This window comes from Diabrotica virgifera, chromosome 2 (assembly GCF_917563875.1).
Source record: "Diabrotica virgifera virgifera chromosome 2, PGI_DIABVI_V3a".
Taxonomy (NCBI): domain Eukaryota; kingdom Metazoa; phylum Arthropoda; class Insecta; order Coleoptera; family Chrysomelidae; genus Diabrotica; species Diabrotica virgifera.
The window spans coordinates 163,461,819-163,485,531 of NC_065444.1; the positions used below are offsets into that span (position 1 = coordinate 163,461,819).

The following is a 23,713-nucleotide window of genomic DNA, read 5'->3' on the forward strand; positions in this document are numbered from 1 at the left end:
TGTTCTTTAGATTATTATAGCAATAACACAACCTAAGTTACAGCCTACTTAAAATCTTTTTTAGGAGGAATCTTTTAAATATTTTACTAATACCTTTAAAAGAAAAAATGGCTGAGTTATTAAAAAAACAAAACGATTGTGTCGTTGAAAAATCAAAAGAATAATTACTTAAATTGGTGAATTTCCCACAAAAATAAAAATTAACATTATGCCATACACAATTAGGTTTATTTATAGCCTGACTACGCGTTCTGAGATTTTAACCAGTTTAAAGTGCTTAGGTTTGAAAAAAATTTCAATTTAGTATTAAATTATTTTTTGATATTTTATAAATGTTTTCAATTTTTCCAAAATTACTTGAAAACTAAAAGAAATCTGAAAAATATATATCAATACTAAAATGTAGTATTGTTTATACTAAAACTTATCCAGTTTTTTCAATGTCTCTATGGTAAACACTGAGTGAGATATTTATATTTTAAATTTGCACGTAAGTGTGAAAAGCAGTTTTCTAAGATCTTTGAATCGCATGTTTTAAAAATCAAAGACACCCAGAAAGTCCAGCTTCTGAATACTTTTAGCACTTACAATTCCTCACAAAATAAGCTTTGGACCAATGAAATACCTTGAAAATTACAGAAGTTATCGTTCAAAACCATATTGAAACTTATGTCGAATACTTTTTAAGCGTTGATATAAGTAGTATTTTATTTTTTTTTTTTCATGAAAAAGGCATCGTATGAAAAAAAGGGAAGATATATTTTCTGTCATAAGTTAAATAAGTAACTCAAAAATGCTTTTTAATTTGAAATACCTCAGTGGCGTACTATTTTTTTTTATTCAGACTAGTACCCGTATGCGCGCCAATGGTGAATATAAAATTTTTAATAGTAAGTCTGTAAATAAATGCGTAATAACTACCTCTTAAAACCCACCAAATTTAATTTGCATATCTCAACCGGTTTTAGAGCAATCAATAAATCTTCACTTTGTAAGAGAAATCTCAACATCCTGTATCTTGGAACTTCATTAGCTACGACTCTGGTTCTACTCGGTCTCCAAACTTCATACATACACAGATTTTTTCAGTTTTTCATAATCTATATTTCTGCTCGGAATATTTTTTCGATAAAATACTTACTTTTTGAGTTATTTGCGAAAAACCGTGTAACAACGTGATTCTTTTGTTGAAAAATGAACATATTCACTTACAAATAACTCGAAAAGTATTGACTTAGTGAAAAAACTTTATAGAACAAAAGTTGCTTAGAATTAGTCAGTTTATCCATTTCCGGACTTATTTTGGACCTATATTTTTTCACCCCCGAGAAGGGACGAAACTCACCGCCAGGGCAAAAGTACACGTCGGTACTATATCACTTTTTTTCCTTAACTTATTAGCTATGTGAATGCTAAATTTCATGTCAACCCAAACGGTTGTTTAAAATTCACAGGTTTTCACTAATAAATCTATTTGTAGGGGTAATTTATAAGGGTTGAAAATATTAATTATTAAATACTTAATAAACTAAATTGCAAACATAAAATAAAGTTTATATCACTACAAAATACATCATTACCTAATTTAAAGTAACAAAATATTTTTTATACAAATTCTTATTTAGAGGGTAGTTTTTAAGGGTTTAAAAATAGATATAAACTATAAAATACATTTCAATATGAGAAACAATCAAATTCCTATATTTAACATACTATTTAACGTACCTACACATAATTTAGATTTAAATAACGCTTATATCGGCTGTTTTTAATGTTTGGTAAAAAAGGGTATTTTTCACCCCTTAAAAATAAAAAGCACACATTGTAGTCATATCACTTTTAAAGAGAAGGATAAGATGAGCTTATTTGCAAAACTTCTTCTAAATCGGAGCGGTTCTTTAGAATTTAGAGGTCTTGCAATATTTTACCGTTAACGAACGTACTACATCTTTTTTCGATATTTTCTAACGTGTTAATGACTGATTCGGACCATAGTCGCCAGATACAGTGAGAGTTGTGAAAAATGGGGATGAAGATCAATACTGCGATAACCAGTTATGAAAATATCAAGGAACAAAAATTTACCCCTTCCAATATAATATGTGAACCAACAGCAGCTTATATACGTAAACCAATACAAATATCTTGACTGCTGGTTCAACAATTAACTTGATTATAAACAAGAAGTAAGAGCGAGAATAGATGTAGCCCGACAAGACGCTTTATCAAAATGAAAAGCTTATTTTGTAACAGTAGCATTAATATCAGCCTTAGATGTCGTTTTCTGCATTGCTATGTATGGTCAATATTTTTGTATGGAACATGCCTGGACACTCAACATAACGCTAATGAATAATTTAGAAGCCTTTGAATTCTGGCTTTCTAGAAAAATCTTGAAAATACCTTGGACAACCCACACCACCCACGAAAATGTTCTGAGGAGATAGCTACAGATAGGGAACTACTAAGGACCATCAAAGTTAACTACGTGGCACACATAATGAGAAACTAAAAGTACCGACTCGCGCAACTGATCATCCAGGGAATGATTGAAGGAAAACCGGGTGGAGGTAGACGCCAGATTTCATGGCTTAGAAATATCAGAGACTGGACCGGCCTTTTCAACATCTTTGTTTAGAGCCTTATTGGAGAGAGAGAGAGATTTGTAAGTGTAGTTGCTAACCTCCACTAAAGGAGACAGCACCACAAGAAGAAGAAGAACCATCTCTTTAACGGAATATTAGCAAAAGCGGATATATTACAATATTGGCACTTGGCCAGCATTAGAAAGCCCATCTTCAAAAGGGGATGACTAAAGCGGACTAGAAAGCTACGAGTTAATATGTATCTGGAATAAAGGACAATCATGAAGTTGTATTCTCTGTAAAATGGGATATAGGATAAACGACGAACTAACACAAATCAAGGAATGGCGGCATTAATTCTGAAAATGTACAACAGATCTATAATAACATATGTGTGTGTCTTCAGAAAGAGGGGATGGCATTAAGTAACCCTTTTGCCACAGATATTTGAAAACGCAGAAAACTCGCCGTGGTTTAATTTTAAACGGCTTAAGGGATGAGAAATAAAATCGACTAACGTGATAATCAAAAATACACAAAGTGATTGATTAGTGTGATAAAGCCCCGTAGATCTATAGTAATAAATAGCAATACAAGTTAACAAAAATTGTAGCCAATGTTGAAGTTCACATTACAAAATTAGTTAAAATGTTACAGGGTGTTCGATAACATAGTGGCATACCAAACCTATGTTTTTTTAATAGAATGCACTATATTTTATTTTATATTCGAAATCCTGCTAACTTCTTCATCACAAAAATATAAAGGTTTGTTATGTTATACTGGGTATTTACAAAGTTATAACCAATTTTATATGAAAATCGTAAATAATTCAACTACGTGTATAAATAAAAATATGCATAACAGCAATGGTTTATTAATCACAATAATTGTTTTTATTTGTTGTTAAAATTTTCAAAAATGATTGATATTGCTAATTTTGCTTATATCAAATACAGGGTGAGTGAAAACGCAAGTACATTATTTTCTCAGTAATTTTAAATGGAACACCCTGTATTTTATATCACTATTGAAAAGTACCATTACGGTACTTTAATTCTTATACAGCATTCCCTATGTCTCAATTTATTAGTTTTAGAGATATTTTCATTTCTCAATGGACCAGTAGCGTAGCCACCCAGATCACCAAAATTTCATAAACTGGACTCATATTTTTGGGGTTACGTTAATAATGAAGTTTATAAAATACCTCAAACAACAAGGGATGAGATGAAATATAGAATAGAAAGTGTATTTCGAAGTGTTATTTCCAAATGCTTCGTAGTGTAAGTAACTCATTCAATCACCGTTTTTAGGCGTGCATAAATATGTTGGGAGGTCATTTTGAACACCTTATGTAAATAAATATTTAAAATATTTCATTAAAAGTAACTTTTAATTTTTTTCAAAAATGTTATTTGTGTTCGTGTTTTTTTTTTGTAAAATGTATTATATACTAAGAGCCGCTATTGGGACCGTGCAAGTTCGGCAAAGCGACCTCTATTTCTACGCTCTGTACTTTTATTCGCACTTTTAATTATATTGGCCAATTATATTAGTCCTGGTTGCTGGATAATTGTCAAGACCATAGTCGAAAAAAATAATAAGAAGAAAAAATAAGATGCAGGTTATGTTTAGCAAACGTAAACAATTGTATGTAGTAAATAAAATCAGTTATTAAAATGCAGTACTGCAAGCAAAATACAATTAATAAAATTTACCTTTATATAATAATTGCATATCATATCAATATTGTGGAGCAATATATAATTTTTCTGCGTCAATGACAGAAGGTATGAAATATACGTCAATTTGACAATTTTAATTGACAACATGAATTATTTAAGATAGTTGCAATATTTCTCCGCGACTCGCGCACGGTCGTTTCTCGTTTCCCTTTCCAAGTACTTGCACACCGCGAATAGGTGAAATTTCTTAATCATTTTAGGCACATTTTATATCTTAAATAGTAGAACCTAAAAGAAAAGGTTTGAACACTGTGCCGTCACTTTTCAGTGGCACATGCGTCGACAGTGGCGCACCAAACTTTTCACTTATGGACGGGATAAATAAATTAAAAGTTACCCTGCCTTACTAACAGAATTCAATTTTTTTTATTTTTTTAAGTTCTATGTGATTAACACATAAGATTCAGTGTAATTTTAGCCCATCACCCACTTCCCCCTGCCCCCACCATCAAAAACTTTATTTATCGATTTTTATTTTTTTTTTGGTGAGATGCAATCAATTTTAAAATTTCAAAAAATTCACACGCATAGTTAAGCTTTTATAAAACTCGTCTATTTTTTATAGACCTGTAGGTTGAGTGTACATAACCTCAATAAATTAAAAAAAAAATTTTGGAAAAAGGTATATAACTTTTTTTTGGGGATAGCTGCAGATCTAATTTTTTCTTAAGCTTGTGTATTTTATCAAAAACTATATTTCTAATTTTTTTTTAGACTTTTCTGTAACGCCAGTCATCTTCAAAAATCCAAAAAACTGTTTTTTAAGAGGGTTTTGGGGGGTTTGAACGCGTTTTTCCCATTATTAAATATTCTAAAGGACTCAGTTACTATAAGTTACATATAACCTATAAAATCGAAATTGATTTGATATATTATGAAGTCTATAAAATAGGGAAAATCCCTAAAAACCCCCCAAAAAACAATTTTTGGGATTCTTGAAGGTGGCGAGACTTACGGAAAAATCTGAAAAAATTAGAAATATAGTGTTTGATAAAACACACAAGATTAAGAAAAAATTAGACCTGCAGCTATTCCTCAAAAAAAGTTATACGCTTTTTTGAAATTTTTTTTTTATTTTTTGAGGTTATGTACCTTCTACCTACGGGTCTATAAAAAATAGACATGTTTTATAAAAGCCTCAGCTATGCGTGTACATTTTTTGAAATTTTAAAATTGATTGCATCCCAGCAAAAAAATAAAAAGAAAAATGAAGTTTTTGATGGTGGGAGCAGGGGAAAGGGGGTGGTGGGTTAAAATTAAACTGAATCTTATGTGTTAATCACATAGAACTTAAAAAAAATAAAAAAAAAATGAATTCTGTTAGTAAGGGATGGTAACTTTTAATTTTTGTCCATAAGTGGAAAGTTTGATGCGCCACTGTCGACGCATGTGCCACTGAAAAGTGATGGCACAGTATTCAAACCTTTTCTTTTAGGTTCTACTATTTAAGTTATAGGGTCCCATCGTGCCAAAAATGATTAAGAAATTTCACCTATAGCGGCTCTTAGTCTATTACTGATAAATTATTTTTCGTTCTTTATTTGTTACATTGTTACATTTACATACAAGAGTAGTTTTTAATTGTTTTCACAAAATGTTGTACTTTGTGTTTATGTATTTTTTTTGTAAAATTTATTACTTATAAATTATTTTTCTTTTTTTATTTGTTACATTTACATACAAAATAGTTTTTAATTGTTTCAAAAATGTTGCACGTTGTGGTTGTGTTTTTTTTGTAAAATGTATTACTAATAAATTATTTTTATTTCTTTATTTGCTAAATTGTTATATTGATTAACCCAGGAATCATAAATTGTCAGTTTTACACAATTAAGTCATGGCTTACTTAAAATTTGGAAACATTTAGACACCTAATTAATAATTGGCTATGAAAAATGAAAATTTCTCGAATACTAATAAATCTAGATACGTGGAGTGTTATATAAAAATTAAAGAACAGTAATAGTACTTTTCAATAGTGATATAAAATATAGGGTGTTCCATTTAAAATTACTGAGAAAATAATGTACTTGCGTTTTACCTCACTCTGGATTCGATATAAAGAAAATTAGCAATATCAATAATTTTTGAAAATTTTAACAATAAAAAACTATGGCATCAATAAATCATTACTGTTGTGCTTACTTTTATTTATGCAGGGAGTTGAACTTGTTCAGATTTTCATATAAAATTGGTTATAACTTTGTAAATACCCTGTATAACATAACAAGCCTTTATATTTTTAAAAGACTAAGTTTGGATATGTCGAAGATTGGGAGATGGATATGTCGAAGATTTTTACCTGGGCCAGAGAAAAGCAGCCTATGCAGTCTCTGATGAACCTCTAACAAGAGGTGAAATCGTCGATAAGAGTGCTGGCTGCACTCTCTGATCTGAGTAAAAATTAAGACAGTTTTGGTTTCGCACCGCAACTGAATGAATAAAAATGGTATACATTTTTATCTTTATATTTTTGTAAAGAAGGTTAGGAATATTTCAACTAAAAATAAAATACAGGGTGTTCCATTTAAGAAAACATATGTTTGGTATGCCACTATGTTATCGAACACCCTTTAATATTCTAACTATTTTGTAATGTGAAGATCAAAGTTGGCTACAATTTTTGTTATTAACTTTTATTGTTATCTATTACTAGGACGGATCTACTGAGCTTTATCACACTAATTAATCACCCTGTATGTCGGATGTTTTGCGGAAGTTTGTGTATATACGTATAGTCCAGAGAAATAAGATTTTTCTCATGACACATCCCCCTCCAGGCCGAAACCAAATTTTTTGAGTAGTATGGACATCTACATATATTAATAACCTATATGTTTCCTGCAGCCGATTTTAATGATATACATAGTTATAAACAAATGAAGATCAAAAAACGGTAAACTTTCGCTTTTTCGTCTATTACTAAAAAGTGAAGCATTCTAAACAAATTTGAGAATAAGAAACTCATAAATCATATAAAAAAGACTTCAATATGGCGTTCTCTGAATATGTCTATCCTTATTTGTTGCTTAGAAAATTGCAAACTAAGTCATAAATTTTGAGATTTTATAAATGTTCACAACTTATGTAAAAATTAAGTTAGAACCTTCTTATTACACGGAATGCTGAGAATTCTTGTGCTTAAATTATATTGTAAATTTCAGACCGATTCGTCAAATAGTTTAAAAGCTATAATTTGTTTATCCCAAATTAATTTTTTTTTAAACACTATAAGTCAGAAAATTATGAGGTCACAGTAATACTTCGGACAGTTTATGAAAGAAGAAGATTACTACTATTAACTTTTGAAAAAAATGACAAAAAGTAATTTTAAACAGTGTAAAATTATTTTGCAAAACGTCGATTTTTTGCTTACTTATAAACAATTAGAATAACTTTTTAACCGTTACCCGTAGAAAAATTATTGTTTCATATTTAGAAAGACTGAATTTTTATACACATTTAGAAAGAAAAACAATTGTCCTAGGACAATTAGGGACGAAGTTAGCTCCCCATTTTTTTAATTCACATGTTTTTGCTAAATAATTTTGCAATATTTAGAATTATTTTTTGTCATTTTTTTTAATTAAGTTAAAAGTGTAGCTTTTCTGCTTTTATGATCTTCATAAACTATTACTGTAACTTCATCATTTTCTGACTTTAGTGTTGCAAAAAATTTAATTTGGGATAAACAAAGTAAATAAGTTTTAAACTATTTGACCGATTGCTTTGAAATTTAGGGTATGATTTAAGCACCAGAAGTCCCAGCATTCCGTGTAATAAGAAGGTTATAAGTTAATTTTTACATAAGTTATGAATATTTATAAAAACTCAAAATTTATGATTTATTTTGCAATTTTCTAAGCAACTAATAAGGATAGACATATTCAGCGAACGCCATATTGAAGTTTTTTATACGATCTATGAGTTTGTTACTCTCAAGTTTGTTTAAAAGGCTTAACTTTTTGGTAATAGAGGAAAAAAAGCGAAAATTTACCGTTTTTTTATTTTTATTTGTTTATAACTATGTACATCAACAAAATCGGCTGCAGGAAACATATAGGTTATTATTATAGATGTCCATACTACTCAAAAAAATTGGTTTCGGCCTGGAGGCGGTTGTGTCACCAACAGGATATTTTTTCCTTATTTCTCTGAACTAGTAAGTGTATGGATTCTTCGAGGTTTGTACAAACTTGAGTTTAATAGGTTCCTATTTCCTTCTTAATAGTCCTGTCGCCAGGGGGGGTACAACGGCCTTCTTAATTCAGATGGACTTACCCAAGTTTTTTTTATGTATTTTGGCCCGTAGAACACGAATTTTTTGGGTAACAGTTGATCCGGATGTCGATAAGATTGTTATAAACAAAGAAGTTGAGGAATTACATAACAGTGATTTCTCGAAAAACAAAACATTTTTTTGTATTTTTTGGATCATTCTAACCAAAAAATGTTCCTACAGGTTTTTTCGTAGGATGGATAGTTTTCGAGATAAACGCGCTTGAACTTACAAAAAATCAAAAAATTGCAATTTTTGAACCCGAATAACCTTTGAATAAGAAAATAAATAGCAATTCTACTTACCGCCTTTCAAAGTTTGAGTAAAATTATATCTGTTATGAATATTTGCATTGCTAAAAATTTATTTTTTGATTGTTAAAAAAAGCTATAAACACATGGTGTTTCCCGTGCCTAATACATGCGTTTCAATGCATGCTACGTAGAAATAGCCTTGCTTGCACTTTTACCTCTTCTACCTACTCGTTCGATTTTAAATGAGAAATCATTAAAAACATCACTCAAACACTAGGTGTTTATAGCTTTTTTTTAACAATAAAGTAATACATTTTTAGCAATACAAATAATTAAAACCGATATAATTTGACTTCAACTTTCAAATGCGGTAAGCAGAATTGCTATTTTATTTTTTAATCAAAAGTTATTCGGGTTCAAAAATTGCAATTTTTCGATTTTTTGAAAGTTCAACCGCGTTTATCTCGAAAACTATGCATCCTACGAAAAAATTTGTAGGAACATTTTTTGGTTAGAATGGCCCAAATAATACAAAAAAATGTTTTGTTTTGCGAGAAATCGCTGTTATGTGATTCCTCAACTTCTTGGTTTATAACAATCTTATCGACATCCGGATCAACTGTTACCCAAAAAATTCGTGTTCTACAGGTCAAAATACATAAAAAAAAACTTGGGTAAGTCCATCTGAATACAGGAGGCCGTTGTACCCCCCCTGGCGACAGGACTATAATTTGTTATGCAATTTTATTATTAAGATTATTAAATTTTTTATTTCATTTAGATTACCGAATTTTTTTCCATTTCATCCACTACCTCATTGTCTGTGGTTCCGCCATGTCCTTTTACCCAGATAAATACCATATAAATTTATTGCTATTATATTTAAATCGATTGACTTAATAAAGAGTATATTATTTATTCTTAACGATAAAATCATTAGTTTCCGAGATATTTGAAATTAAACATTAAGCGGCACAATACATTAATCAAAATAACTCTGTCGTTTAACTCCAAATATCTCGAAAACGAATGACTTTATCGTTACGAGTGAAGAGTATATTATCTACACAGAGAATATTGGAAGATCGAAAATTGTGCTAAAATCGCAATTTCGCCAGAGGTGTAGAATTTGGGAAGGGTCATCCATTCACTGTCCTCTGTCGTACGTCTCTGGTAATAGTCAAAACGTTTATTTAACATAATTTCATAGGGTGTATAGTACTTACACTCTCTTACAAGTTTGAAAAGGATATGTCGAATAGTTTTAAAATACTGAGCAAAATAGTTTTTAAATTTTTGAATAAAACACCCTGTAACTCCGTAAGGAGCCATATTTTATTTAAGTTATTTTGGTTAAATCTTACTATGTACAAGTCGGATATCGGACATTCTTAATGAAACACCCTATATATGGGATTGAGACACAAGTATTGGTGTAAAGAAAATTACATTTTTAATTAACTATTGTTTGGCGTTTCGATTTCTAATCGAGAAATCGTTCTCAAAAAAGGTTATTCTAAAAATTCTCGGAAAATTTTATAACCTGGTTTTATTAGGCCTAGATCTTATAGATCACAGCATGTGTGTGGTATAAAAACTTGTTTGAGGGTGATATTATTACACTAGGGATATCAAATTCTGAATCTTTTTGAGTGTTATTTGTTTGTGTAATCTGAATTATAGATGTGATTAATAATAGTCTCCCGTTTTCTGCAGTTTTCTACGGTATACAAGGAAGGTAACAGGGCCAGTGCTACGCTTCAACCGCCTATTATTACCCCTGGTTTTACCCAAGGTACTCATTTTATTCAGGTTGAGTCGACCTGGGGCCTATAGACAATATTAAAAATGTCTAGTTGTTCTCGCCGGCGCTGGGTTTCGAGTACCGGCCTACCAGCATGTGAGTCAGACATCCTACCACCTGAGCTACGCCGGCCCATATTACAGATGTGATTATCTAAATCTAAATTAAGTTTTTTTTTTAAATTTTTGTACATAGATATGTGTTCGTGTATGGTATATTTATTGGTATGAAATTGTCGATGATTTGTTCTTCAACTACCTTTGCTCCGCTATTGTTGGTATGTTCTTGTTGTTGACTTCTTTTTTTAGTGTTGGCAACCAAAAAACTGCTGCATTCTGCTGGTGGGCTCTCTATACATTTTTCTTTTGTAAGTAGGATGACAGCTGCCTCTTTAGCTTTTCGCTTTTTCATATCTGTTTCTTTCATGCTTATTGATGCATCTTTTCATTGTACTCTGTGTTCGTTGTCCCAGATCCTAGAATGTTTTAGCCCTACTGACATAGACTGCGAGGGATATCCCCATGTATCGTTCACTAATGAACACGTCCAGGGATATTCCGTATCGGAAGAGGGGGTGGTTTTAGTTGGTAAGCGACTGGTTACGTGGAGCACGCGGGACGCATGGACCTACTCTGGTCTGCTTGCCCTAGCATGTTCTCCTATCCTGTCCGAGTCCAACAGTACTAGGGACACCTTCCCTAGTCTGCTAAGAGCGTTCCACCTCAATCCAAAAAAAATGACCTAGAATGTTGTGATGTTGTATTTGTTTCCTATCCTTTTAAATTTTTCTGATTAGCCCTTATATTGAACTTGTTTCCTATCCTTTTTAATTTTTCTGATTAGCCCTTATATTGAATAAGGGTGCATTACCATTGTCTTAAGGAGTTTGTTCAGCAGGAATACACTTATTTACCCATCATTACTTTATTGGTGGTTAGCAGTTGTTTATTATGGATAGTACTCATCTGATGACGGCACTCATCATATATTAATCTAGGCGGTAGGCAACCCCAAACCTAACTGAATCTCTCGCAATCTAAATAAAGATAATCCTCGTATTTTTTCGCGTGTATCTACATATTTATTAGATTGATATGTTTGTATTTATATTTTCACTTTCATTTCTATGTCAAGTTTGTATTATATGATATAATAATATGTTAACTTCTTACTCAGCAGAAGTCACATTTACATGCCCAATCCCATATAAACATTATACATAAATTAGAAATGAATCTAATATTTACCTTTTTCATTTTAGAGTAGATTTCTTGTGGTTCCTAAAATCCCTCATGGAGAACCGTGCGGGCCACAGAACCCAAATAACATATATTGGCGACTTTCTTTTCAAGAACAAGAACGTGAGCTTATTTCTGGAAATCAGTATAACACAATGAAAGCCACTATAAAATTATTGAAGGTAAAGTTTTTTGTTATTCCTGAATTCATAAACAACAGGAACGGATTCGCGATGTTAAGTCATAATGATGACCTCTCGTGGATTTCGGCTGAACTAGCTTCGAGGGGCTTTACAATGTCAATCGCTGAACTCACATGCATTTGAATAAAGTAGGTAATATTCATTATTTATTTTTACATGTTTTAAATTATTAATTATTGGGTAATATAAAATGATTAACATGGAATCTTCACGTTTCAATAAAAGTTGGCGTCGCGATGTTGTTTATAAAATTTGTAAAAAAACATGTACAAATAAATACTGAATATTACCTGCTTGGTGGAAATGCATGTGCGCTCAGCGTTTAAGAGCATACAGTAGCGCGTCATCAATATTACTTCGGGAGATAGTACCTATCATACCTTTTTTCGTAAGGTCTGCAAAATTTGACAACAGTGATAATCTTAGACGTTATCTAAGATCAATATTTTGACAATTATACTTATAGGCGAGCTAAATAGAAGTATGTAATAGAAAACAATTTTATTATTAGTAAATAAATATTTATAAAAATAAACCAAAATAGGTGAAGATTTTATTGAAAGCAAGTATATTGGTTTTTTTATACTCGCATTAGAATTCGAAATATTTTTACGTAAAATGTACTTACCTACATATAACTAAAACTCACAATTAACAAAAATCTATTTTTTCAAATAGGCCAACAACTTAGTTCTATTACACAAAAATATAATAAATTAGTAATTATAAATAAACACTACTTTCCTATGAAACAACAATAACGAATTCTTAAAATAATACAATACTGCACTGAACAGATATCGATAAAGATAACAGAACAGATAAGAGAAAATCTGACGGAGGTTTATCAAAATGACAGTGACAATTTCTCTATGTTGCCTAATTAGTTATTAGTTATAATATGTTCGATTTCTGTTTAGAAATGAGTCCACTAGATGCAAAACTTTGTATTTACCGTATACGCTATGAGCTCGTAGGTAGAGGGGATAATTAAAAATTCGCGAGCGCCAGTAGTGACAAGTCTGTAATCTTTTACTGGAAATTTGACATAAATGTCAAAGTGATTAATTTAAAACATTGAAATTAAAAACATTAATAGGAAATAATATTAGTTGGTCAAAGCTGTGGTGTGGTGTATATTTTTACCTTAAATATATGTATGTACTTACGTTTTAAATACTGAATTTAAGTTTTTTCAATATTTCGTAATATGTATTATAAATTAATCTAAGCGCCATCTACACGATAATTGTGAAAGTATCCGAAGTAAGAAATTAATATTTCATTAATAGAACGTTAAAATGATTAGCAAAATCTTTAAAAAATCGATTACAATTTAATTATTTTTTGCGTTGTAAATATTAAGCGATAACAATTAAATAATAAATTTAAAAATTACCGGTGAAAATTGCATTAGTAATCCGCTAGGAGCGACATCAGCGAAGCTCAGAGTATATACGCCCTGAGCTTCGCTGGTATCGCCACCTACTTAGCGGATTACTAGTACAACTTTCGTTGGAAATTTCGCTGGAAAGAGAAAAGTGTTGCCTATCCTCTGTGAGTTTCGCTGGTATGGCTGCGGTATCGCCATCCAGCGGATGACTTATTGTTTCGGCCGGAAATTTAAAGAGGAAAGGAGAAAAGCAAATAATAATTATTGTTTCAAACTTACTTATTATTTAATTCTTATCGTGTAATATTTACAACTTAAAGAAGTAATTGGATTATAATCGATAGTTAATATCAATCAGTAAGTACAGAGTTTATTATTCATTATGATTATTTTTAAGATTTTGTTTATCGTTTTGAAGTTTATGTTGACAAATAATATTAGAAAAAAATTATTTATTTTATTTAACATGCTCTACAGACCTTGGAGGCCTAGGGCTTTACAACTTAACAATAACAATTTTACATAATACAAATAACAATATATACTAATGTCTTATATTTATTATATAATTTGATTTAATGACTATGTAGAAATTGCTGCACTATGTTTCTCCACTGTATCCTGTTTTTCGCTTTCTCTTTCCAGTCTGTAATTTCCATCGATCCTATATCTTCTTGAAACTTTTCGTGCCATCTTTTTCTTGGTCTACCTCGTCTCCTTGTCCCAACTGGTTTTCTTAATAGTATCTTCTTTGGCATTCTTGACCTATCCATCCTCTCGACATGACCTGCCCACCTGATTCTTTGTGCCTTTGTGTATCTTGTTATAGTTGGTTCCTTGTAAAGCATCCTTAATTCTTCATTAGTTCTTCTTTGCCAACCATCTGCCGTATTTTTTCCCCCGAAAATAGTCCTCAGTACCTTGCGTTCCCATCTCTCTATCATTTCTTCTTCTGTTTTGTTTAGTACCCATGTTTCACATCCGTAGGTGACTGTTGCTCTTATTACAGTTTGGTATATTCTAATTTTCGTCTTTCTTGATACGTAATTTGACTTTAATAATTTTTTTAAACTGCCGACCTTTCGGTTACCTTTAGCTATCCTGTGCTTTAGTTCGTTTTGCTCGTGTCCTTTTTCATCTATAATGGCACCTAGATATGTAAAGTGATTTACTCGTTTAAATTTATATTCTTTTCCATCGAACGCTGTTAACTTTAGCATATCTACAGGTTCTCTTTCTGTGTTGCCTAGCACCATATACTTCGTCTTTTCTTCATTTATTTCTAGGCCGAATTTTTTTGCCTCTCTGACTAATCTTCTCATGATTTTCTTTAATTCGGTATTATTTTTTGCTAGGAGTGTAAGGTCGTCGGCGTAGGCCATGCATTGATGTTCGTTACGGTAGATCGTTTCTTGTGTTTCTATTCTGCTGTTCCTTACAATTGTTTCCAAAACTAGGTTAAATAACACAGTTGATAGAGGGTCACCTTGTCTAAGTCCTTTTTTGACTATAAACTCTTCCGATTTGTGACTGTTCCACACTATTTCGTTAGATGTCATATTTAAGGTAATTCTTATTAACTTGATTAGCTTTTCTGGTATTTCCATTTGCCGTAGGGCTTCATACATTTTTTTCCTATTAATTTTGTCATAGGCCTGCTTAAAATCTATGAATAGTGCATATAAAACCATTTTATGTTCGTAGCAGCTTGTTTGGATTTCTTTTATGTTAAATATTTGCTCTGTCGTCGATCTATTGTTTCTAAAGCCTGCTTGGTATTCTCCTATTAGTTTCTCTGCGTATACCTCTAATCTTTCTCTTACAATCCTAGCAAATATCTTATAGCACACGTCCAGCAAAGCAATACCCCTGTAATTCTGCAACATCGTTGCATCCCCTTTTTTATGTAATGGGATTATCCAGGCTTTGGCCCACTCTTCAGGCATCTTTTCTTCTTTCCATGTAAGTTCTATCAGTTCATACACCTTTTCCAGTAGTTTTCTTCCCCCTGCTTTCAGCATTTCTGCACTTATTTCGTTTGGCCCTGGACTTTTATTGTTTTTCAATTTGCTTACAACTCTTTGCACTTCGTCTTTGGATGGTTCGGCTATTCTTATATCTGCACCCTCTGTTCTGTCTTCGTCCTCTCCCTGATCTTCATCATCACTGTTTAGTAACGTTTCGAAATACATTTTCCATTCTTTCATAACTTTTGCCGGCTCACTTACTAGCTCTCCTTCTCTGGTCTTTATGTAGCTTGTTTTGCTTTGGTAACCTTCTTCTACTTTTTTTACCTCTTGATAAAATGATCTTATTTCATTGTTTTTAAATTTTTCTTCTATCTCCTGCAACTTTTTTTCATTGGATTCTCTCTTTTTCTTCCTGCAACTTTTCTTTAACTGTTTTCGTACGTGGTTATACTCTTCTCTGTTTTTGTCGTTAGGGTTGGTCAACATACGTATTCTTAACTTTTTCTTCTCTTCTGACAGCTCTGCACACTCCCTATCAAACCACTCCTTAGTTCTTGTCTGTTTTTTAATTCTGGGTATCAATTTTCTGCTTACCTCTTTTGTAATGTGTTTTATTTGTTCCCATCTTTCTTCTACATCTGTGGCTTCATTCTTTGTTTCCAAAAACATTTTTTCTATTTCTTCTTGATACTTTTGCCTGGTTGTTTCTTTTTTCAGTTCAGCTACTTCGTATGATTTTGTTCTTTTTGCATCCTTTTTTACAACTATTTTTTCTTCTACTTTACTTTTACATTCAATTTTTACTAAAAAATGGTCTGAACTGCAGTCTGCTCCTCTCATACTTCTGACATTTGTAATAAATTCCGCGTGTCGTTTTTCTATCATTACATGATCAATTTGGTTAACGGTTTTTCCGTCCGGAGATGTCCACGTACCCTTATGTATCTCTTTCCGCTGTAGCTGTGTACTTCTTACCACCATATTTTTTTCCATTGCAAAACTTATCAGTCTCTGTCCGTTGTCATTTGACTCGTCGTGTTTGCTATGCTTTCCTACTGTATTTCTGTAGATTGCCTCTTTCCCCACTTTTGCATTTACATCTCCCATTATAATTTTGACGTCATGTTTCGGTATCTTTTCATATTCCATCTCCATTTTTTCATAATATATGTCTTTTATCTCTTCATCTTTTTCTTCGGTAGGGGCGTGTACATTTAAAATGCTTATATTTCTTTTTTCCCCTTTTATTCGTATATAACACATCCTCTCCGATATGGGATTAAAACTCATAATCTTTTCTTTTAGACCTTTTCTTATAATAAAACCTGTTCCCAACATCCTATCTGCTCCTCCACTTTTGAAAAAAACCACATTTTCTAATTCCGATATTTCTGACCTCAATTGTTTTGTTTCTTGTACCGCTACAATATCCAATTTATATCTCCCTACTTCTTTTACTAATTCCTTCATGGCTCCTTCCTCATAGGTGCCGCGTACATTCCATGTTGCCATTCTTATTTTCTCTTTTTTCCCTTTTTCCACTCTTCTTTTTTCTTCACCCATTTCTTTACCTTTTCCATCATTCTCTACGTAGTCAGACTTTTGATCTCTTGGCTTTTCTGACTTATGGTTTTGTTTTGCCTCGTTATCTTGTTTATACTTCGTATTATCATTTTCCAATCTCATGTACTTGTCCGTTGCTTTAGTCGTTATACTTTTTGTAGTCGTTTCTGCATTCCTTTTTAGTTTTTTGGGAGTCCTCTCTGGCTGTTCTGTGTGCTCTCTGTCAGTTTACCATTATCCTTATCCCATTTCATATCTTTTCCATTAATATTTAGCTTCATATACCCTATTTTTGTTGTATTACCCTTATCTTTTTCCTCCTTCGCTATTTTCCTAATTATAGCCTGTATCTCTCTTTCCATTTTTGTCATGTCAGACTCTATATATACTCCTTGTCCTGTTATGTTTCTAAGTTTACTTTTGTTCCTAAAAAAAATTTGTAAAAAAACATGTACAAATAAATACTGAATATTACCTGCTTGGTGGAAATGCATGTGCGCTCAGCGTTTAAGAGCATACAGTAGCGCGTCATCAATATTACTTCGGGAGATAGTACCTATCATACCTTTTTTCGTAAGGTCTGCAAAATTTGACAACAGTGATAATCTTAGACGTTATCTAAGATCAATATTTTGACAATTATACTTATAGGCGAGCTAAATAGAAGTATGTAATAGAAAACAATTTTATTATTAGTAAATAAATATTTATAAAAATAAACCAAAATAGGTGAAGATTTTATTGAAAGCAAGTATATTGGTTTTTTTATACTCGCATTAGAATTCGAAATATTTTTACGTAAAATGTACTTACCTACATATAACTAAAACTCACAATTAACAAAAATCTATTTTTTCAAATAGGCCAACAACTTAGTTCTATTACACAAAAATATAATAAATTAGTAATTATAAATAAACACTACTTTCCTATGAAACAACAATAACGAATTCTTAAAATAATACAATACTGCACTGAACAGATATCGATAAAGATAACAGAACAGATAAGAGAAAATCTGACGGAGGTTTATCAAAATGACAGTGACAATTTCTCTATGTTGCCTAATTAGTTATTAGTTATAATATGTTCGATTTCTGTTTAGAAATGAGTCCACTAGATGCAAAACTTTGTATTTACCGTATACGCTATGAGCTCGTAGGTAGAGGGGATAATTAAAAATTCGCGAGCGCCAGTAGTGACAAGTCTGTAATCTTTTACTGGAAATTTGACATAAATGTCAAAGTGATTAATTTAAAACATTGAAATTAAAAACATTAATAGGAAATAATATTAGTTGGTCAAAGCTGTGGTGTGGTGTATATTTTTACCTTAAATATATGTATGTACTTACGTTTTAAATACTGAATTTAAGTTTTTTCAATATTTCGTAATATGTATTATAAATTAATCTAAGCGCCATCTACACGATAATTGTGAAAGTATCCGAAGTAAGAAATTAATATTTCATTAATAGAACGTTAAAATGATTAGCAAAATCTTTAAAAAATCGATTACAATTTAATTATTTTTTGCGTTGTAAATATTAAGCGATAACAATTAAATAATAAATTTAAAAATTACCGGTGAAAATTGCATTAGTAATCCGCTAGGAGCGACATCAGCGAAGCTCAGAGTATATACGCCCTGAGCTTCGCTGGTATCGCCACCTACTTAGCGGATTACTAGTACAACTTTCGTTGGAAATTTCGCTGGAAAGAGAAAAGTGTTGCCTATCCTCTGTGAGTTTCGCTGGTATGGCTGCGGTATCGCCATCCAGCGGATGACTTATTGTTTCGGCCGGAAATTTAAAGAGGAAAGGAGAAAAGCAAATAATAATTATTGTTTCAAACTTACTTATTATTTAATTCTTATCGTGTAATATTTACAACTTAAAGAAGTAATTGGATTATAATCGATAGTTAATATCAATCAGTAAGTACAGAGTTTATTATTCATTATGATTATTTTTAAGATTTTGTTTATCGTTTTGAAGTTTATGTTGACAAATAATATTAGAAAAAAATTATTCTAAATAAAAATTATAAAAATTATATTAAATAAATATAGTATAATACTTCTTAAATATTAAATTATGCATTTATTGCACTTAAATAATTAATTAAGAGCTTAAACGTAAAATTTCGCAACAACTCTTTTATAGGTATATTTGAAAAATTTAAACGCAGAATGAAAGATTACATTATTATCGAGGTTCAAAAGTCCCTGAAAATTTCTGTTTATTTTAATCAGTTACAGGGGTGAAAAAAAGAGAAAATTTAGTGTGATTTTGAATTTTAAATATCTCCTTCAAAAGAAACTTTTTGTTTATTCTAAGGAACTTTCGGCCTTTTGAATGAGACATTTGGTAAAAATTATATGCAACTCTTAATGCAGAACGTCAAATTTCCAGTTAAAGTTCACTGACTTGCCACTATTGGCGCTCGCGAATATTTAAGTATCCCCTCTACCTACGAGCTCAGAGCGGACTGAGTCTGAGCGAAGTCAAACTGAGTTATTTGCAAAATACTGGTTAATGTTGCAAAAAACCATAGATTGAATAAATGGCACTCTTTTGTAATGGATAAAAATGCTTTATTAGGTAAAATATACTGATTTTTTTCTTAGAAAGTCATTTGTATATTTAATAAAAAATTTTACTAGGTCCAAAGTGACACAAAATCTAGGCATGGGATAAAAAAGTTTATTTGAAGAGAGTGTATTTTTTGTTCCTCTTAATTGCGGTACAGGCTCGTTTTTTAATATTGTATTTAATTACAGAGTAATTTCCACATAGGTACCTACTAATATATTTCTCAAATTGGGTTCTGTACCGTCATTATTTACTACATTACGAATATGTGTGCCAAATATCTCGACAACATATTCAAAATTCAAGTCGTAATCTGGGACCGCGTTTTTTGCTACCTGTTGATCGCTACTGTTGCCTCTTAAGAGCCCCTCGAAGCTAGCTCAACTGAAATCCACGATAGGTAGGTATTCAACTTCGCGAATACAAAAACAAAAATTCTGATCATCGTTTCTAATCATAAAGGCTTAAGCGTGTCAAAGTAAATGCGTAGGAGTTTGGCGAAACCAATTTAAAATTATTGTTATTTTTTTTAATGTTATGACAGTTAGGACAGCAAATTCTAACCAAACATTCTAAATATCGTCGGCTTACTGCCAAAACCAACTAACTCCACTTTTTGTCGATTCTGAGTTAAGTACGCCTTTGTACTTAATAATTATCAAAGAATGTACTGATGAAACCAGACACTTCAAAGCAGATTTTAAATGTGGGAAACAGAAGGGCCTCAAAACAACTAATTCCAATGATGACACTTTTATTGAGCCAAAAACAGATATGTGCAGTTGTCTGCACATCTCCGTTTAAATAAAATAGTATTTTATCATTTACAATATTCTAGTTCTGCCAAAACAAGTGCCTGATATGGAGGACAGATATGTTCAAAGTTACCTAAAAGTTGACTAACTTTGTATAGCCAAAACCCGACAAGTGTCGAAAAAAAAATGTTTTTTGTACTTTTTCTAACTTTCACTTCATTTTAATAATTTTTTAACAAAATGTTTCGTTTATAATGTTATTTACTTTAATATTTTTCAGTCATTAAATCATTTTTAAATTCAAACGATTTTTCATTTCAAATTAAAGTTTAAAACGTCGATTCCTCAAAACTTTAAAAAGTGGAGTTAGTTGGTTTTGGCAGTAAGCCGACGATATTTTTGATCTGTATCAAAATCCTTCCAGTCTTAGGGCCGGTTGTTCGAAACATGTTCGAAAGCTAATCAACAATGATCATTATCAAACATTTAATTACTGTCACCAACTGTCAATGTCAACTTTGTTTGGGTTACTGAATACATAATATGAAATTACTTAATCAATTATGTTAATAATTGTTATGTTAATTGATTAACTAATCTCATAATTTTAATCAATTATGTTTTCAGCAACCCAATAAAAGTTGACATTGACAGTTTTGGTGACAGTAATTAAATATTTGATAGCGATCATTGTTGATTAGCGTTCGAACAGCCGACCCCTAATCTAGGAACTATATTATAACAATGATTTTAAAAGACACTATGGGAAATACAAGTTTGAGTTTAAACGAAATCTTTTTTAGAAATTAAGGGATGAGAAAAACCACAAAATTGCAAGCTACTTTCTAAAAACTATATTTTTATGGGAGGTCGAAGAACGTGAGCCAAATTTCTGGAGCAAGCCACTGAGTGTTGTATTCATGGAGGTAATGTAAAACTATTTTGTTTTTATTCAGCACTAAGATACGATATGTATATTATTTATTATTGTAGTAATTTAGTTTTCCTATACTTTTAATTTTATTAGGCATTCGTCTTTCTTGGCTCTACAACTTTGAGTGGGTTTTGGCCGCGTTTACTATTTTGCTCCACTCTTTCTGTGGAGGAAAGAGCAATAATCCCCCATTGTTGTACTCCCATCTTACGTAGACTACTCGATACTGTATCCTTTCGTCTATGTCTTGGGCGACTATCTGACTTTCTGTCATCGGACCTTTCCCAGAAAGGCCCGAAAGTTATATTTAGTAGTATTTCATCATTCGCTTTCAGTACATGTCCTGCCAATCTTATACGATTTGCTTTGATGTATTCCCTTAATATTGCAAAACCTTTTATTAGAAAAAAAAAAACGAGAACATCTAGGAGAATTCAAAAATGTAAAAATATACAGGGTGTTCCATAAAAGTTTGTTTCACCCTGTCAATATGAGTGGGCCTGGTATATTTGAAAATTTTTTAAAGTACGGTTCTATCTGTATGTGAACCAAATGAGAATTGAATGTGTCTTACAATACACTTACTTGGGAACTATAATCAATGAGTCGTGGGATAATACCCAAGAGATTAGATGTCACATCGGAAAGGCAAAAAGTGCATTCTTGACTATGAACTCTGTGTTCAAGAGCCATGACCTCACCCTAGAAACAAAAATACGGCTGTTTAAGTGTTACGTGTAGTCAAAGCTTCTATACTGAGTAGAAACGTGGATAATGAAGGCGAAAACTCTTCAGGCTTTTGAGCTATGGTTGTACAGAGGGATCCTGAAGATACCATGGACAGACAAAGTCACCAATGAAGAAGTGCTACAGAGGATGAATACAACCGCAGCTTTGGTCAACATCGTGAAGGGCCGTAAGCTGAAGTACTTGCGACATATAATGAGAAATCAAGGCAGATACGAGCTACTTCAATGCATTTTGCAAGGTAAAATTGAAGAAAAAAGTTCCCAGGGCGAAGAAAAATATCCTGGCTTGTTAACCTGAGAGCATGGTATAGAAATACCTCAACACAACTATTCCACAACCAACAAAAGCATCATAGCCAGAATCATCGCCAACGTTCGGAACGGACAGGCACCCTAAGAGAAGACGATTCCATCTACAGGGTGATTGATTAGTAGGGTAAAGCTCAATAGCTCCGCTGTAGTAATAGATAGCAATAAAAGTTAATAACAAAAATTTTAGCCACCTTTGAGCTTCACATTACAAAATTAGTTAGAATGTTACTGTGTTCGATAACACAGTGGCAGACCAAACTTATGTTTTTTTTTAATGGAACACCCAATATTTTATTTTAAATTCGAAATCCTGTTAACTTCTCCATCACAAAAATATAAAGGTTTGTTATGTTATATAGGGTATTTACAAAGTTATAACCAATTTTATATGAAAATCGTAACAAGTTCAACACCCTGTATAAATAAAAATAAGCAAAACAACAATGGTTTATTAATGCCATATTTTTTAACGTATTGTCAAAATTTTCAAGAATGGTCGATATTGCTAATTTTCTTTATATCAAATACAGGGTGAGTTAAAACGCAAGTACATTATTTTCTCAGTAATTTTAAATGGAACACTCTGTATTTTATATCACTATTGAAAAGTACCATTACCGTACTTTAATTTTTAGATAACATTCCCTATGTCTAAATTTATTAGTTTTCGAGATATTTTCATTTTTCAATGGACCAGTAGCGGGGCCACCCAAATCACCAGAATTTAATAAACTGGACTGATTTTTTTGGGGTTACGTTAATAATGAAGTTTATAAAATACCTCCAACAACAAGGGATGAGATGAAAAATAGAATACAAAGTGTATTTCGATGTGTTAATTTACAAATGCTCCGTAGAGTAAGTAGCTCATTCAATGATCGTTTTTAGGCGTACATAAATGTGTTAGGAGATAATTTTGAACACCTTATGTAATTAAATATTAAAAATATTTTATTAAAAGTAGCTTCTAATTTTTTCAAACATGTTTTTTTTTTGCAAAATGTATTACTGATAAATTATGTTTCGTTCTTTATTTGTTACATTGTTACATTTACATACAAAAGTAGTGTTTAATTGTCTTCACAAAATATTGTATTTTGTATTTGTGTGTTTTTTTGTAAAATTTTTTACTAATTTTCTTTGTTTATTTGTTGCATTTACATAAAAAGATAGTTTTTAATTGTTTCAAAAATGTTGTATGTAGTGGTTGTGTTTTTGTTTGTAAAATGTATTACTAATAAATTATTTTTATTTCTTTATTTGCTACAGTGTTACATTGATTACCGGATTGATAATCAGTAATCTTCAATTGTCAATTCAGTCATGGCTTACT

At 31.5% G+C, this 23,713-nt stretch overlaps 1 protein-coding gene across 4 annotated transcripts in view; it reads left to right on the forward strand.

Annotated features, from left to right (window-relative positions):
- LOC114332096 (cyclic GMP-AMP synthase-like receptor) overlaps positions 1-23,713 on the forward strand; it is a 425,443-nt gene that overhangs the window by 362,859 nt on the left and 38,871 nt on the right. For all 4 annotated transcript variants that reach the window (XM_050644066.1, XM_050644067.1, XM_050644069.1 and 1 more), the window contains 2 exons: positions 11,932-12,090; positions 21,189-21,311. In XM_050644066.1, coding sequence (XP_050500023.1) covers positions 11,932-12,090; positions 21,189-21,311 — 282 coding nt within the window. The remainder of the gene's footprint in view (positions 1-11,931; positions 12,091-21,188; positions 21,312-23,713) is intronic.